This window comes from Astatotilapia calliptera, chromosome 22 (genome assembly GCF_900246225.1).
Source record: "Astatotilapia calliptera chromosome 22, fAstCal1.2, whole genome shotgun sequence".
NCBI lineage: Eukaryota > Metazoa > Chordata > Actinopteri > Cichliformes > Cichlidae > Astatotilapia > Astatotilapia calliptera.
Genome location: NC_039322.1, coordinates 13414860 through 13433815, shown reverse-complemented (window position 1 = coordinate 13433815; position 18956 = coordinate 13414860). Strand labels below are relative to the sequence as shown.

The window sequence follows — 18956 nt, the reverse complement described above, 5'->3', positions numbered from 1 at the left end:
ATAAATAAATAAATAAATAAATAAAAAAAAAAAAAAAATATATATATATATATATATATATATATGAATGGAATTTTGCAGAAATGCCCTTTAAAACGGACATAAAAGCGTATAGTTTGCACAATACGTGCATCATCTTCAAATGATTTGTTTGTTATTTGTTGTGAAGAAATAAACCCCTTTAGTTTGAGCGGACAGAATAGTCACAGCTAGAGTGGATAAATTAGCCGACAGAGTGTGCGAAGCAAAACATTTCTTCTGAAGTTTTTCTCTGTAACCTGCTGCTGAGTCCACAGTTTTCACTCTACAGGCGTCATTTTATCAGCAAATTTAGGGAAAATTCGTCGTATTCCAACTGTGTCCTTTTCAAAAGTGGCACACTTGCATTCTTTGATCTGGAGGCATTTGGGTCAGAGCAGTGGTGTTTGATTGCCCAACAGAGATCAATTAGAACTGATTAAGAACTTTTCGAGGAAAAGCAGAAACGAACTCTCGCTGTCTCACTTATGTGACCACATTTTTAAGCAAGGAGCAAAAAAGAAGTGCAGATGTGTAGAGCAACTTCTTTGGCTGCTTATGTTTTTGGTTTTTCTTTAAATAAGGTGAATATGAGTTACACTTTGGAGGATTAGACTACTATTAGACAGTTAGATGACTTAGACCAGCAGGAGCAACCATCCGTGTCTAGCCTCTCCTCCATGTGCAAGCATTTCAATCTAGAAGAAATTTAAGAAGTGATATTATCAGATAAACTTTACTGTTTGATGTCCGGGGGCCAGAATGGGCCCACTGCACACATTTACTTCTTACAGTTTACGTTTGAGTTTAAGCCCAAAGAAGCATTAATTTATCATGTAGAAAAACTGCAATGTATTGTTGAAATTTCACTTCTTATTATACATTAAAATATTTCTGGGATTAAATGCGTAGTTAAACTTCTTTACACTAACAGAAAGAGGAGTTTTTGCTGGTCCGGCCCACTGGAGTCAAAGTGGGGTGGACGTGCCCCACGTTGTAAAATTACTTTGACATGCCTGATCTAATAGAAAATGACTGAAAACGGACGCGATTTATTCGGACACTTAATTATCAGTCACATACAGACAACATGCAGCTGTCAGTGGTATGAACTGAGCATCACATGTTTAAGTTATGATTATTCCAGCTGCCGGCTAATATGTCAAACTGCCTTTGATTTAAACTTCTTGTTACACTTTAGCATTAACTTGATTTAAGTTGGTCATTTTGTTTAGACAGCTCTGCAGATAATTAAAGAGAGGCGCCACTCACTGTTGTCGTATTTATATTTGATAAATGAGTCTTGCTTTGAAACCCCGTTATAGCAACAGAAAGCATCTGATAGGTTTTACAACTTTTGGAGAAGTTTTTCGCTTAACATGTAGCTAAAGGGAACAAATTCAAATGAACTGTACAAGAGAAAACAAGGAGGGGACTGTTGTGAAAATGTGAGAGAAGCATGAAGGCTGTAAGTGATCTGAGGACTTTCTTTGCAGAACATAAAAGCACAGTGGGAGTAATTTATTCCAAGTAGTTTGAAAGTAGTTTGCTTAAATGAAGATCTCAGTGTGAACTTCAGGTCAACCTCAGATTCATTGTCCTTTTGATTGACACTAGAATACAGCATATCTTGATATAGTGTTTCAAAGCTGCTTTATTCACAATAAAAGTGGTTTGAAAACAATTGAAGCTACAAAGTTTTACTGTGTATTTTATAGTGCAGTGACGACAAGACACACATGAAATCTGGGATGAATGGGAGATTTGTGTTTCCAACAGTCACACATTAAGCTCAGTTTTTAGTCCGTGCACACGTGTGTGCGCGTATATTCAGGAAATGTGCGTAGCTTAAAAAAAAAACAAACAACAAAAAACCCTCTTTGATGATAGATGGAGGAGATTGAACATTTTTCTTTCCCACAATCAATTGGCGTTGCTTAACAGCCATGTGACAGCCCGAATATGAACTTTTTCTGTCCCTCTATCTTCATTCTTCCGTCTTTCCTCCCTTTTCTCCTCCTCTCACCTTATCCTAACTCTGTTTTCAAATGCTTTGATCTTAATCCTTTCTCACACTCCCTCTTTCTCTCCGTTTCCTCCCTTCCTTGTCTGTTACTGCACTTGTTTCTTGTTCTCTCTTTTCTAAAATGCTTCCTGCTTCTTGATTCTCTCAGTATTGTTCCCTGTGTGAGTGTGCATTTGGCCTTACTGTACTCAAACTGTGTGGGAACTCAGCTGTGTGAGCTCCTTTTTATTAATATTATTATTATTATTTCCATAGGTGAGACTGTAAGTCTGTGGCTATGTGTGGGAACTGAGACATGTGTGTATTTCCTGCATGTTGACTGTGTTTCTGGTGTTTTGTGTGGGAACTGTTTACTAGAAACAGTTTTCCTGTTTTGATGTTGACAAACCTACCGACAGACCGATTCCTATCTGCTGCTTTGTCTCCCGCTTTATTGCCGTGCCACTGTTTGACTTTTTAACAGGTCTTGCGTTTGTGGCTTTTGCATGTTATGTGTTATTTTCGTGGGTATTCGTGCGTTCTTGGGTGTGTTAGTGTATGTGTTTATGAGAGAGAGAAACAAAAGATTGAAAAGGGTATTAAAAAATTGAGAAAAAAACTTAAAGAAACAAATTGTTCCTCAGTCTGAACTCACCAAACAACAGGAAGCACTGTGTGAATGACACAGCCATATTAGGAGCCAGGAAGCAAAGGTGATGGAGTCTCCGTGGCGACAGAGTTCCCAAGACCTGGTCGCCACGGTGACAAGGGTCAAGCCTAGTTTACGGCCTGTTCATGAGAAAGAGAGAGGTGAACATTTGTACGGGACAACAGGATGATGAGCTGTAAAGTCAAAGTGAGGTCAAAGGCTCAATGTTCCTGCACTTAAAAGTGCTTATAGCTATAGCCTCTGGAAAAACATACAAATCCAAGGTGGCAGGCACAAGGACACACATTATATTCACGTGTACATGCCTCACAGACCAAGAGACTTGACCACAGTGCTCCTCAAGACTCAATGAGCTCTCTGTTTGGATGAGTGGGGCAGAAATGTACTTGTTGATAAATCTGTTTGTTGATACGCTGAAAATGAATAGCCTACCATTTAAAAAATGTGAAGATTTACAACTTTTCATCATCTCTCATGAGATAAGGCTGATTATCTCTAGAGTTTAGGTTGTTAGCCAGACAGAGCTGTAGTCCATAAAAGATGTATGTCACTGGTTTGTGGACACAGATTGAAGTTGCAGTTTCCACACCGTCGGAGACAACGTGACGGACTAGCTTATCGGGTAACGCTAGCAAGCCTAGGGCATATCACACAAACACAAATACCTGTTGATTAGTAAGGTATTTAAAGAATACTAGAATGTCATTCACTAAAGCATAAACGCAGACTTCTTTGGCATCTGCAAACCAGATTATTTATCAGTTAAAAAGCATTTAAGAAGAGGCTTCTGCGAGGTCTTTGTTGGCTGTTTTTTTTCTCTCCCTTTGATTACTCATATCCTTCATTAGTTGTAACAGTTAATAAGTCATTTTTTGAGGCTATGGCTATGGCTATAGGTAATTATATTTGCATAGTCCAGCCTGTTGTTTTTCTTTGGTAGCATGCTGAGATAACCTGAGCAGCAGTATGTAATGCACTCTGCTTCAAGTGAGTCACATCAGCAGCTGTTACAGTAAAGAAATGTGTCACAGTGATATCAGTTTCGGTGTGATCGAAGCTAAGCGGCCTTCATCCAGAGTCCATGACGACACCTCCGCTGTGAGTGAGTGCCGATGTTGCTGATCAATGTGTTTAAGTGCTATAGCGGATGAAGTCTCGACACCTGGAGTTCACGTGATCTGCTAATGAAAAGTTTCCAAATGTAAATGTAGGCCGACTTGTTATTCTTGTTCAGCCTTCAGTTGCCTCTGCCTCCTGCTTCTTCGCAGTGAAAAGCGATGGAAAAGATTTGCTCCGTGTGAATTGCAGTCTCTGTTTTGTCCTTTGCAGCAATCTAGCAAAAGCAAAGGGATGTGAGACTGTCTCACTTTTCTCACTGCTGCTTGTCCAGCTCTCAGTGTTCCTATGAGAAAACGCAGTTTAACCTTGAAGTTGCTGTTTCTGCTTCAGGGTTTGTTTCACGGATCTGCACGGCTATCGTCAGACCACAATTCCTGCCAAACAGAAACATGTGATTCATCAACAGGAGTGAAAACATAAAAATTACCATGATTGCAGCAGACAGTTTTTCACATGATGGCAGGGTTTTGCAAGCAAACAACTCCATTCCCACAAATTTCCAAGGAATTTCTACACATCAACATCGGTCATCAACACTGGTTATTTAAAAGAAATGAGTCAGATTAGATTTGTCGCCTGGACTTCTATGGACTGATGAGGATTGTGTGAAAGGATCTTGACCCTGCACCTGACATGGCGACCTCGATGTTTACCGTCTGTTCGTGGACTTCTGGGGAGGTTTTAGATCAGCTCTTGCTAATTAGATATGGTGGCACTCAGTTATTGACGTCTATCTATTAAAAGAGGACTCCTTGAGAAAATCGAAAGTCCATTTAAAAATTAAGATAAGTCTTAATCTTCTCTCAATTAGATTTGATGCCATCAACTCACTTGCTCTCTCCAAGTTTCTTCCATCTGTTGGCCCACTGAGGAATTAACTATCATTCGCATCTTGCTTGTATTGATCAGCAGTTCTGCATTTCTGCTGTCTTTCTTCTTATTAAAGTGAATTATTGCAGAATTAACTAAAATAAATAAAAATAAAAAAACTTTGGCCACTTCTTCACACTACACACAGGTAGGTATTTATTGCACTGTATTAAGCATTATAATTTTAATGAAGTAATGCATTAGTTTAGTTACGTATCTCCTGTGAGTGATTTCTTACATTCATTGCAGTGTAATCTTTACATGTACCCACACATACATATGCATATAAAGCATACACAAAATCGTTCTTTTTCTACTCTTTAATAAAGCGTACCTCAAAGCCAGACAGTAGAAAGAAAGAACGAAAATGTGAAACGGCAAACACAAGGTCCAACTGCAGTACTGGCTGTAGGCCATAGTGACTTAAAATAAAAGTGATAACTGTAATGTGACTACTAAATTTGGGACCAGGAGTTTTATTGCTGTAACCATTTAGTTACAGCAATGTGCTACTCTTTATTGTTTATATCCACAACGCTGCTGGTGGCTTCTGCCCAAATTGGCCTTTTAGATTGGTGTGGTTCAGTAAATAGTGGTCAACCCTCTCGTTTTGACATTAAAGAGGCGTGGTGCTTTTTGAATACTTTGAAAGTTAATTTTCCAGTTTTTAAGCAGGGTTCAGAGAATGACCTCATACCTTTTCAGTGTTTCAGCGTCTCTCCTTGTCTCTGTGCAGCAGCCAAATGGCATTCATTTTTCAGTGAGTCACATCAAGCGATAGTTTGCCAGTGAGGCAACGATAAAGTTGTGATTTAATTATTTGCAATTCAGCTGACTTCACTTAGCTTAAAGGGCTGCCTGCCTCCACCTCCTCCGCTTCCCATCTCACTAATGCATTGATAACTAAATGGGCGTGATGACTCAAAGAAACTTGATTTTACTTTCTGTTTATCAGTGAAACAAATTAGGAAAATTAAATTATCTGACTGAATACACAGACTTAGAAGCAAATAAAAGTAATGCCAGTTTTCTGGTTTACAGCTATCCTTTTATCCTATCACTCCACTCAGATAACTTTATTTTTTTCCATCTGATCCCAGTCTAGTGTCACTGTTTAGCAAAACAGTGAGTCTGACTGGTTTCACTAAATGCCGTGGATTGAGAACACGTTTCAAAAAGTCAAACGCAAGGCTTTCCGAGTATCTTGACAAATCCTACTTGATACCTGCCCTCAAGGAGGAAGTGCTGAATCGGCAGAGGCAGCATGTGGGGGGAAGTCAGATGGTTTGTAGAAGCAAAGACTAAGCAAACAGCTTGTCTTAGAAGTGAGAAGTTGTTGCCTCTGGGTTTGACTCACAGCTTTGCTAAAGTCCCGATGATTTTCTTCTTGCTTGCAACAGTTTGTATAAGATACAGGTGTAAACAGCTGGCTTGGACACAGCCAACACTGGATCCCAATGGCTGACTGATGGCTGATCATCCTTAAATATCTTCCTGGGGCAGATTCAACAAAGTGCCTCTCCTGCTCCACTAGATCCCAAAGTGCTCTATTGCATTAGTAGTTAACCATCTATCATGTTCAAGAAAACAGTTCCAGGTGATTTCGTGTGCCATCTTGCTGGAAGCAGGTCACCCTTCCAATGTCTGAACACTTAAATGCACTGAGATGCTGACACGTGATTGGCTAATTAGATATTTGTGTTAAGGAGCTAGAAGTGGTTCATTTCTGAACTGTGTCATGTCAGGTGGCTTTTAAATGGACCAGAAATCTGTTTTACTTTGCAGTAACCTTATCTCTGCTAATCTCATAATGTGTTTCAATGTATTTTTAATCTTTGATGATGATAATCAACAGTGAATTTATGGTAGGTTTATAAAATATTAAGTACATACTTCAGGTTAAGAGGGGTTAAGAGGTATTTTTGCTGGCGACAGGTGTGTTTGATGGGTTTACACAGTGTTGAGTGGTATTATTGAGAGATATCAAAAGCATGTGTGCATTTCCATTAGTTTGCTGCATCCTAAGTGTCTCTTTAGTTATTTCCACTGGCCCATCCTAATTTGGGGCCCCATCATTCATCGGATGTGTTTGAAATCCTCACCTGGTTTCCGACGCTGGAAAGTCGGCGCATAAAGATAATTAAATGTGCGCTCAGTAACAAGGTCACGTTCACATAACAGTCTGGGTTATGCTGAGCTCAATCCATTTAATTCAGGAAATGAATGTTGAATAGAAAAATAAAAGTTTTCCTGTCTTTCTTTGCTCCTATTTAGTCAGAAGTAATACTTTCCGTTTACTGCTTTCAGGTTTATGAGTTTATTTAAGCAGTAGTAGAAATGCATAAGTGCTCTTGTGCTTTCAGAAGAAGCAACAAAAAGGAGATTTCCTTCCTTCGTTTGAGAGCTCATAATTGAATTGTTTAACACAGGCGAGTCACTGTCGGGCAGTTTCTTTTGTGTCGATTACTGACAAAAGCCTGACTAACCTGATCACTGAGCCTCCACACTCAATTTTCGCTCATTTTCTCTGCATTAAAAAGAGCACAGGAGTCTCTGTCGAATTCCTTTGTGCGATAATCCAGGGGGAACGTTAACACACAGAAGCTCAGCAGACCTGAGATAAATCCTGCCGTTGGGGCCGGTTGCTGTGGCTTTCTCCTTTTTATCTTCGTGTAGGCTTTAACAGAAGGTGTTGAAAAAGTCAGCCTCAGGTCAGCTCTTAGGCAGCAGCAGTAACAGCACAAACAACCAATTTATGTGGCAGTGCACTTCACCTGTGACTGCGACCTGCTGTCACATAGTGAGTCACTGAAAATCCTATTACCCGATTGCAATATTACATGTGTTAATTAATATCAGATAAGCAGGATATTATTATGTTAATCATGATGACAGTGAGCAGCATTAACCAGCAGGCTGGCTGATTGCTGCTTTTGTTGAAAGAATCGTTTCTGCTGTTGGATGGATGAAATTATATTTCTAAATAATTGTAAGCCAAGGATGTCTGTATGCAATGATGCTGAACAGTCTTTTTATGGGTATCTAATCATATAAATAAAGTTATGTTTAATATTAGTGTCACAGTTTATGCCACCTGTGGCTAATTTAAATTTTGAAATTGCCTAATTTCTATATTAAAACAATAAAATATTTATTTAATATTTAATTTAAAATATTTAATATTTATACTAATCAGAAATTCTCTCACCCTGAACAGTTTGAATGCAGCTTGCGCCCCCTGGTGGAAGCACAGTCACATCTGTGTTGCGCACCTGCTGTTAGCTCTCACTGTCTCTATCTCTGCTCACACCTCATCTGTCTCTGTGTCTGTGCTGTGCAGGTCTTCCAGAGCAGTACTACAGTCTGACGTGGTTCCTCAGTCCAGTTCTTGGACTCTTGTTCACTCCTCTGATCGGCTCGGCCAGTGACCGCTGCACTCTGCGATGGGGCAGGAGGAGACCGTTCATCCTGGCTCTCTGTATAGGAACACTGATTGGAGTGGCTCTGTTTCTGAATGGATCACTGATAGGTACGTTTTTGGGTTTTTTTTTTTTCTTAATGAGACATTTTCTGTGTGCATTAGCTGAGAAGAGAACAACAGAGCATTTATAGCAAACTTCACTATAGGGGTCAAGAGTTCAGGATTTTCCTTTGGCCATAATATAATAGTGTGACCCATAATCAAATGTGTGCCTAATGCAGAACAATAGTGTACGGGGCCTGTACACATCTCTAAATATAACCAAATGAAATGTCAAAGGAGTTATAAATAAGAGCAAGAGGTGTGTGAACAGTTTTCTGTCAGCAAATTCTATTCAGTTTTACTCACATCTATTCTGTTCTGCCTCTATTCTTCTGCAGTGGCACCCGGGTCAATTAAGGGCACCAGGGAGGTGTGTGTGTGTGTGTGTTTTTGCTGGGAGGGTTAACGTGGGAAACAAACAGTGACCTGTCTGAGAGAAATGAGTGAATAAATAAGAGAACGTGTGCGTTTCCATGTAAGTATAGGCGAATGTGTGTGTGAATGAGCCAGGACGACATGGGAAAGCTGTAGTAACCTGTGAATGAATGTGTGTGTGTGTGTGTGTGTGTGTGTGTGTGTGTGTGTGTAGCTGTAAGTGAGTGTGTGTGTTGACATGGGAACACAAGAGCAGGCATTTCACAGGGAAATGCTTCCTGTTTGCTTCCCCCTTTCTACCAATCACAGTTCACTTCCTGTCTGGGTGCCTTGCTAGTGCGTACTGTGGCTCCATTGTCCCCCCACCCCCTATGCACACGCATACACACAAATACACAAAACACCCGCATGTACACAAGCGCACATACTGACACGCCGCTGTTCTTTCTACGAATGTTTCTATTTCCCTGACGTTAATGGATTTGAGTTTGTCATGCTTAGTCACACTGCCTCGACAACACACAATACACTCAAAGTACACACCCCACTGCACACTGTGTTGTTTACATACATTTATACAGCTTCAGGCCCTCGGGGTGCTGGGGGGGGTGCAGACCGGGTCACAAATGTCATGTGGTACACAAGGTCACACACGACATGCAACGCAGTATGGGAAATGTGCAGTGACCTGTTTGTGTCTATAGCTGCTATTGTCATTCAGTAATGTGCTGTTAGCTCTTACCATGCTTGGTTACATCAGCATAAATTTATTTATTTTTTTCGTTGTGCTACACATTTCTTCTTGATAATTATTGGCCTTTTTATTTTTGTATTTCTAAACCTAAAGTAAGATAAGCACTGAAAATCATCTCTGTGTTTCTCTGACAGGTCTGTCACTCGGTGATGAGCAGGGGAGACAGCCAATAGGGATTGTTCTTACTGTGCTGGGTGTGGTGGTGCTGGACTTTTGTGCGGATGCCACAGAGGGACCAATCAGAGCATACCTGTTAGACGTGGCAGACACAGAGGAGCAAGACATGGCACTGAATATCCACGCCGCCTCTGCAGGTACAGCTGATGATAAACACAGCGATAAAATATTTTCCGCCATTACTGCGAAAGAGCAGAATTCACCTCTCGCGTGTTTGTTGTGTGTGTTCTTGCCCGCAGGTCTAGGCGGCGCAGTCGGCTACGCGCTTGGAGGTTTGGACTGGACGCACACGTTCCTCGGAGCAGTCTTCAAGTCGCAGGAGCAGATCCTCTTCTTCTTTGCAGCCATCCTCTTCTCTGTCTCCGTCGTGCTGCATCTCTTAAGTATCGAGGAGCAGCAGTACTCTCCGCAACATGACAGGCTCGAGCAGGTACTGAACTGTGAAGTTCAGTTTTAGCAGAAATAGAATTTTTAAGTGACTTCACAGAAAACATCCTTTCACTGCTCTCTCGACAGGAAAGTCTGGATCCTGCCCACCTTCAAACATCGGCCAATGGCAGGGCTGGACTTCTCGGCGCCAAATTAGAAATGATCGGTGAGGATGATACGGTAGAGAGCTACGACCTCTATGACCCATACGAAGATGACCAGTCAGAGCATGGAGACATGGACTTCCTAGAGGCGGAGCTTGTGAGAAGTAAGTTCAGAAACTTCTGGGTTTTTTTTTAAATTAGCAAAATCAATTTTAAATGGTTTTCAATTCAAATGATCAAAAAAAGATGGTCACTGTGCCAAGGGAATCCAAATAAACCCGAAGTTAGCAACATATGTATACTTTTTTGGTGTTTGGTTTTTATGTTTCCTAGGCAAAAAGAGAGCAAAAGGAAGTTCAGGATCCGTGTGACCATATGTCACAAAGACTTTTATTTCCACTTATAAGAATGCTTAATTGCTCTTTCTCTCTTTTTTTTTTCCAGTCATGACAGGGCAGCTGTAACTTCATCCCTTTTTCTCTGCCCTGTTTCTTTCGCTTTTCTCTAAATTTCTGACACCTAAACTGATCGCATCACCTCCCTCTCTTCTTTCTCCAGGTAAAAGCGACAGCGTCCTCGCCATGGCAGACGCAACCCTCGATCACCTCGACCACGATGCGATGTTCTTGTGCCACATAGAGCCTTCCATCTTCGCCGATCACCTCTCGCCCTATCACGGCTCACCCTCCACGACCGCTTCCTTCTTCAACCCCAATCGCAGCACCCCACCCCCCCGATTCGCCAGCATCAGACGCAGCAGCAGCACGGGAAGTCAAGACTTCCTCCGCCCCCAAAACAGCAGTAATCAAACGAATGTTACCACCCCCAGGATTTCCCGCCTCTCAGCTTTCCTGCAAGAAATGGAAAATGACGATGGGCAGGAGGCGCTGCTGAACAACCAGCTCAACGAGCAGCGGACGCTGAACGGGCGGCTGTTAGCCAGCGTTACTAATACTGACAGACTTGGCACTAACAGGCTGAGCTCCAAAGGACAGGCACACCGTGCTGGAATGGTCAAAGGTCAGCATCTTTACGTTATTATAGCCATGTTGTTGATATATGTTAACCCAGTCATATTTAGTTATACTGGGAAAGTCAGATTTGGTCATGTGAAATTGTTCTGATATAAACAACTTTAGTTTAGAAAAATAGCACAATAATGCTAAATCAGTTTCTTTAAATTTTAGCATGAAAGACCTGGATAATTTCCCTACAGTGTTATTATAGTAGTTATTAAAAGATGAACCCATTAACAAACTCTCTCTTCATCCAGCTGCCAGTACTGGAGCTCCTATGAGACAGTCACGCCACCGCCACACCTTCTACCGCCAGCCGTCCTGCACTTTTTCTTACTACGGCCGCGTGGGTAATCATCGTTACCGCTACCGCCGAGCCAATGCAGCTTTTCTCATCAAGCCGTCCCGCAGCATGAATGACCTGTACGAAGTGGAGGCCAGGCACAGGAGGAGGAACAGGCAGAGGAACAGACACCGCAGCGGGAACACCAACTCCTCCAGCGGGGACACGGAGAGTGAAGAGGGCGAGGTGTGTGGATGGAGGGGTGTGATGCTTAACGAGTCTGTATTGTTTGTCCTCGCTGGTAACTGTAATGTGTGATGAATTATCTTCTCCCCTCAGGTTGAGACCACCGTGCGCCTGCTGTGGCTCTCCATGCTAAAGATGCCCCAGGAGCTGCTGCGGCTTTGTGCCTGTCACCTGCTCACCTGGTTCTCCATCATTGCAGAGGCGGTCTTCTTCACCGACTTCATGGGACAAGTCATCTACCACGGAGATCCTAAAGTATGAGAAACAGTCAAAAATGCACAGATATACATACATTCACTTCATCTCACTTTACTTTACCAACATATACCGTGTTTTTTTTTTTTTTTTAATTATTTACCCTAAAAACATTTATCAATCTTCTTTCAGTTTTTCTTTTCTTTTTTTTTAAATGCTTTGCACAGGCTTCTTTTCATTTCTCTGATTTTTGTCATTTATTTTGCTGCAGGAGGATAAAAAAGAGCAAAACAGTCTCCATCTTACGTAAAAAGTGATGTAACTAAGCCCAGTTTTCTGTCTCACAGGCTCCTTCTAACTCAACCTTATTGGATAACTATCACAAAGGAGTTCAGATGGGATGCTGGGGCCTGGGTATATATGCCATGACTGCAGCTACATGTTCAGGTAGCCATGCGCAAGAGCACATGCTCATATCATTCAGTTTTCCTGGTTAGAAAGTGGATTTTCTTTTAATCATTTGAGTAAACAATCCACAAATCTCTCTTTTCTAGCTATTCTTCAAAAATATCTCGACAACTTTGACTTGAGCATTAAGGTTATCTACATCCTGGGTACACTTGGATTCTCCATAGGTATGAACTGCATTAATAGACCACAGTAGAGTAGAAAAGCACACTGGATAGTCAGTAGTGCCCTAATCTCCCTCTTTTTTGTGTTTTCCTTCATAGGAACTGCAGTCATGGCAATTTTCCCTAATGTGTACGTGGCCATGGTGATGATCAGCAGCATGGGCATCATCTCCATGAGTATCTCCTACTGTCCTTATGCTCTACTGGGACAATATCACGAAATGAAAGCGGTACAGATATATTCAATTAAAAAGGCTGAATGATCTAATATAGATATGAATCTACAAAGATATGAATTAATGCATAGTTAAAGAATAGCTAGTAATCTACTTTTTTTGTTAGAAGATAATTATCATGTCTTTTGGGACTAATAACTTTCTTTGCATTTTTCAGTATATCCAGCACAGTCCTGGCAACTCTCGCAGAGGCTTTGGCATCGACTGTGCCATCCTGTCCTGTCAGGTGAGCGTCGAATAAAGTTATTTAGTTCTGCCACTTACATTCATGTCATATATTGTATCGAGAAAACTGTGTTGTGATTCTTCAGGTGTACATCAGCCAGATATTGGTGGCCTCAGCTCTGGGTTCTGTAGTGGAAGCTGTTGGCAGCGTTCGTGTCATTCCCATGGTGGCCTCTGGGGGCTCCCTCCTTGGATTCTTTACTGCCTGCTTCCTGGTTATTTATCCAACTCCAAACAACGGGTGAGAAAACTACACGTTCTTAGCCATAAAGCAATACACACACAAACTAAGAAATAGGCCTCTACTGAGGTTTTGCAGTCAGATGATCACTAACGTGACATTAACTTGTTTGCCATTTTGGAAGTGGGACAATGTAGGTTAAACCACATAAGGAACCAGTCACCTAGACTTAGGGACCTGTCCTCAACCATCTGGCTATCAAAGGTTGCTAGGAAAAAACTGCTCAGGGTTGATGACAGTTGCTGTGAAACATAGCCCCAGTCACGCAGGCCTACTCCAACTAGACTCCAACTACTCCATGAAAATGTGATGACTGCAGTGCTAATGCACAACTTTTACTTTGAAAGTGAACCTTTTCAAGTTTACTACCATATGGTGAGTTGTTAGTGAGTATTTGCAGATGGATTGCTGTGCTCCATGGAAAATACTATTAACTGTTGCAGCCTGCCAGCAGTTAAAGCCATTACAAGGAAGTTTTCGATGTAGCACCTACTTTGGGACCAGTTTCAACTAGCAGCAGCCAGCAACCTACAGCAACCACTTGCTCATCAGTTGAGGAAAACACATTTCTTCCTAGCAACCTCACATCTAGTGTGGCAGCAAATTCTCAGGCAATTTGTGCATGACATCATACAAGAAACTTCTATAGATAAAGGCCTAAATATGGTACTCATGCCTGCGCTTTAAGTTAGCTTAACGTTGAGACTGTTTCATTTGACCTACTTAATCTGTAGCTGTTTTTAAGCCCATTGTGAAGTCCTAACAAATTTTATTTCAATTGTCAGGGACGGGGAATCAGCCAAAGCTTCAGAGAAACGGACTTTGCCATCGCTGGAAAATCCCAATAGCGGCGAAGGGGCTGTTACCGTAGTGATTGAGAAACCCAGCTTCCTGAAACTCAACAAGGAGGGGAAGGCCACCAGCACTACTGCTTCCTGTCAGGTGGAAAATGAGTCTGCTCTGTGATTGGCTGACTGCGCCGACAGACACTTTGCTGCAGAAACAACTTGATTTGTCATTGCTGATGGAAAAGACTCGAAGGTGTGCCTTGATGTGAATTTGCTTTGGTCCACTCTTGGCGTTTGTTCTGGCTTTAACAGGGTTTTTATTTTTAATTTTTAATGTCACACTGAAGAAAACATCACAGTCTACCGTGGGACCAGCGTCACATTAGACCAACTTACCCAACAAAAGTCATTCTGGTCCCAGTGCCGCTTCAGCTGTTGACGAAGTTCCTTCCACTTATCCCTTACGGACTTTTGATCAATCCGTCAGGGTCGTCCAGGATTGAGTAATTAATTGGCCGTCGTTTTAAGGAGAGGTTGTCTCCTGTCTCTCAGGGCCTCTAGGAGGTGCTACTGAGCAGCCACCTGGACAGGAAACTTCAGGGGACTCACATACTCATTCAAACCCTCACACGCTCACATTTCCTCATCTAAGTTCAACACAATCGAATGAACACCCTAATAATGAACTCTATCGATGAACATTAGTCCTTGAAGCTGCAATCATTACAAAATGCTGAAAATCGTTCTTCCGCACTGTGGAGTCAGGTTGATTGAGTTTTTGCTTCGTGATGTGGACGCTGATTTACGAGAATGTGTGTGTCTGCTGACTTAAAACACCAAAACAACCCCAACAACACAGTCGGCTTTGCGGGACATTGCAGCGACACTAGCTTTAAGACTCTAAAGACTTTTGGAAGTGGCATTTTTTGAAATCGCAAGCCCGAAGCCTGGTTCCTGGGGAATTGATTGACCATAAAATTGATGCTGTTGCCCTCTTTCATATGGCAGGACTGACAAAATCTTTAATTCAGCCTTCAACGCGGGGGAAAGAGGACAATAATCCAGAGGATCTGCTCAGAAATATTGAGCATGAGAATAAAGTCGCATGTATATCGAACGATAAAACGACAGTCAAAACATACGCATGTTTACCGGGTGAAATTCGACAAGCGTGAAAGTAAGAGCCTAGATGCAGTGTGTGCAGTATATGGGGCATTACAATCAAATATTGTTTTCAAGATTTAGTGAGGAACCACAGTGATGTTTCTGTTTGTTTTGACTAATCAAACTAACCTATGCTGCATGTTAGACTAGCTGAGGAGCGACAAACCAAACACCAGAGAGGAAAAGAAAGAGGAAACAGAGTTGTTCTCCTTTTCTTTACTTTTTCGCTTATTTTTTTGTTTGTTTGTTTTAAAAAAGATACTGTCAGCATAAAGTTTGCCACTCACTGCACATTGTTGGAAAAGAAATGTCACAAGGTTCAGCTAGAACAGCGTTACCTTTTGGATTTGGGGTTCTAATATTTTTTATGGATGCTGAATTTTATGGAAATGTTTAAAAAAAGGCAAACAAATCTCCATTGTGTTGACAGGAGTCATTTATGACAACAGTTTAAGGCTTGTTGCGTAAGCTTCAAGAGAAGGTCATGGCCCTGTTGTGGGTCTTTCCACATCACCAAAAGAAGAACAGAGTAGATTCTATATTTTTCAAAGCAGACCCGGACCCGGTTTTAAGCTCTGTAACTTTCACAGAACAAAAGATAGCACCAAGAATTTAGAGTTTCACTAATTTTGATTGAAGTGTTGTGACATTTATTTTACAATACAGTCAAAAGGCTTTGGGAAAAATGGTTAAATCTGCTACGGTAGCCACAGCAAAGGAAGCAAAACTGCCGAGTTTAGCAATCCTTAAAGCCGGGATAGATACGAAGACCTTGATGACTGAGTGTGCGATGACGTTAAACGATCTTAATCTTCTGAATGTTTCTTTAGCTGATTATGCTGGACATGTAAAAAGTCATTTTAAAGTGTTGTGTTGTTTGTGCCCCGATAAATCAGGCCTTTAGTTGCAATAAGGACCCTTGTGTATCAGAGTACTGTGCAGAGCTTGTGCAGGCTGAGCAGGGTTGTTGGTGGTGGTGCATATTTTTGGGTCAGTTTTCCTTTCGTTTCAATCAGCTGAAGCAAGCAGCTTGAAGGGAAACAAAATGTAAATTGCAGTGGGGGTGGTGACTAAATAGAAAGAACTGTTTGTATGTATGAACGTATGTAAAGCATTTAGTGGAAAAGGTGTTTTTATTTTGGGGGGTTTTTTTTCAACTTGAGCGACTTTAGAAGAGAATTCAGAGGATGTTTTTTTTGGAGGGGGGGATGTGTTTGTGATTTTTCACTCTTGTGCAAAGTTTAACATTTTCTTCTAATACTAATTCGATTCCTTCCATACTTTCAGGTACATTGAATCAGAGAGTAAGATAAAACGTTGCTAAGATTGGATGTTTTAAAAAACGGCCCCCTGCAGCCATTAGCGCAATAAAATATTCTGAATAAACATAAAAAAATAATTTAAAAAATCAACTTTGGGGTTATGGAGCTTTGCATGCGACGACAACGATATGCATGTTCAGAACACCAAAGTATGACTGTACAAATCACTCGAGCTCTTTTCTTTAATCGTAATAGGTCAGGGATGTATTTTCTAATGCACGGCTGGATGTTTGTGTCTTTTTGTTTTCGTTTGAACTTAAACGTGTTAAAAAAAAAAGAATTAAACGCAACATGTACTCTTTAAGCTGAAGCATTGTGCTTGGTCTGGGTCAGTACACTCCTAACAGGTGAGCGAGTTTTAAACATCCACTTTATCACTTTTCAAGCTGGAAAGTGAAGAAATGTGTTACAGGATGAGACGTCGTTCATTACAAGTGTAGGTTAGAGACTCCTGGCCGTGAATACTTGAAGTGCAACTAGAGTGTTTCTGTTCCAATGCAGTGAGGAAGTAGTTGATTTTATGGGGAAGTGGGGGGGTTGTTGTTCCAATGATGTCCCAAGCCTTTTATCACAGACTCTGGGATGTTCCGGCGACTCGGTTCAGCTCAGCCGCTTCGCTTGGCCTGCTGGGAGATTGAGTTCTTAACCTCTGATTCCATCTGGTGACTTAAAATGTTAATGTTTTTTTTGTTTGTTTGTTTGTTTGTTTTAAAGTCAACGAATGTGAGTTTTGTTTTTGGTTTTGATGTTTGACGATCCAGGGTGGGAGTCCTGACATTGCACAGAACTTGCACATAAGTAAAAAAAAATAAATAAATAAACAAGTAGAACTTTATTGCAAAAGGAGGAAAAAAAACAAGTAACTGTGGATATTTATTTTTTGAGCTTTCTTGTCTATAAAGGACATTTAGTTTGCAAATGAGTAAATTAAAGCTATTCTATTTGCTGTTACAGGTGAACTGGACTTTGTGTGTGTGCGTGTGTGTGAGAGAGTGTGTGTGTGTGTGAGAGAGTGTGTGTGTGTGTGTGAGAGAGAGAGCATAGGTCCTCTCACAGCTGGCAAAGCAAAAAGACAGCAGTGTGTTAAAACTGTCATCTCAGTGTTCACTTTTTGGTCCTGGTTCTCTGTTCTGCAATCACCTGGTTTACACTTAGCTCTGGAATCGATGGTGATGATGCCTGAAGTCTTTTTTTTGTCTCTGTTCTGTTGTTTTAATTCAACTAGAAACTTTTTTTTTGTGTGTGTTGTGTTTTATTTGAATCCTAGGCAGAGCCACACACGTCAAATTTTGGCCTTTGTACATTTTCAGTGTTTGCTCTCCACCGTCCGCATCACTGAATGAATGTGGAGACGCGGTGATGCTGTTTCATATTTCCTGGCAGCAGCGTGACGGCCATGCAGTCAGTCCAGCCTCTGTGCATGCGTGTTTGTGTGTTTGTGGCTCTGCCTTTAGTAAACTGTGTGTTAATGACGGAGGAGAGCGATGCCTATATACTTTGATTTTCATAGAGATTAAATCAAGATGAATACTTAAAGAATGGGAAAGTAAATATACGCAGTGTACTATATATAATATGCCTTGTTATTTGGAAAAAAAAGATGTAAATATACATATTTCTCTTTTAGTTTCTTCTTTTTTGCTGCTATAAAAAAGATGATTATTTTTGTTAGTAGTGTTGTTTTCTATATAAAGTCTGTATATATATCTCTATGTTATGTAAATATGCTTGAGCCTTCATATGTAGGACTCTGGATGAACACTGTATGGAACGCACCTTAAACTCTGTTCAGAAGCAAACAACCAATGACGTTTTTCATCATTTGGCATTTTCACTCAGAATTCAAAATGTGACAAGAATCAATAATAAAGAAGGGTCTCACCATACAGGCAAAAAAAAGAGAAAAAAATCTGCTCTGGATGAAAATAAAAGTTCATTTGATCAAAAAAGATTTCTGCAACTGGGAGTGTCTCACTTCATAAAGACATAAATATACAGTGATACCCACAAAATACATGTTTTTATATGCAATAATAATCAGAGAAACAAATTCATTTTAAAAATAGAACGTTTTTAATACTTAGAGGAAAATGCTTTGCAGTGCATTTAACATGAGTTGAGAAAGATGCTCAGAAAGGTCTTGATCTTGAGTGTAGCTGTTAGTTTACTCTTATTAGTATTACATTGCAAAATTTTTTACCACACATGTAAATAATGAAATATTAAGGGATAACAGTGTCTAAAAAACATGTTAATAAAATGCACTAATGTCCTTCTGTATATTGTTACCTCACTTATTATCTTTAGGGAGTCTTAAGCTTTAAGCAGACTGGTTTTATCAGGCTTGATGCACATTTTCTTGCAAGTATACGAGCATCTTATTCCTTGGAAAGTAAGATTTCTGTAAAATATTAATTACATGTTAATTAGAGAATTTTCATTCTTTATTATAAAGATTTGGCAAGCATTTCCAAATCGTACTTTTTTTTTTGTAAAGGAGGTATTTAGAGTATTTTTATCTGAAGAAATGATAAAACTCAATTGCACTTCAACAGAAACAGAAA

The 18956-nt window shown here is 40.6% G+C and overlaps 1 protein-coding gene across 1 annotated transcript in view; it reads left to right on the top strand.

Annotated features, from left to right (window-relative positions):
- The window catches only part of slc45a4a (solute carrier family 45 member 4a), a 33898-nt gene extending 15700 nt beyond the window's left edge, over positions 1 to 18198 (top strand). Inside the window, exons 2-14 of the mRNA XM_026155556.1 lie at positions 8023 to 8211; positions 9469 to 9648; positions 9751 to 9941; positions 10028 to 10208; positions 10603 to 11064; positions 11318 to 11589; positions 11683 to 11844; positions 12132 to 12231; positions 12339 to 12419; positions 12516 to 12646; positions 12810 to 12878; positions 12964 to 13118; positions 13904 to 18198. Coding sequence (XP_026011341.1) covers positions 8023 to 8211; positions 9469 to 9648; positions 9751 to 9941; positions 10028 to 10208; positions 10603 to 11064; positions 11318 to 11589; positions 11683 to 11844; positions 12132 to 12231; positions 12339 to 12419; positions 12516 to 12646; positions 12810 to 12878; positions 12964 to 13118; positions 13904 to 14084 — 2354 coding nt within the window. The 3' untranslated portion in view covers positions 14085 to 18198. The remainder of the gene's footprint in view (positions 1 to 8022; positions 8212 to 9468; positions 9649 to 9750; positions 9942 to 10027; positions 10209 to 10602; positions 11065 to 11317; positions 11590 to 11682; positions 11845 to 12131; positions 12232 to 12338; positions 12420 to 12515; positions 12647 to 12809; positions 12879 to 12963; positions 13119 to 13903) is intronic.
- The last annotated feature ends 758 nt before the right edge of the window (positions 18199 to 18956 follow it).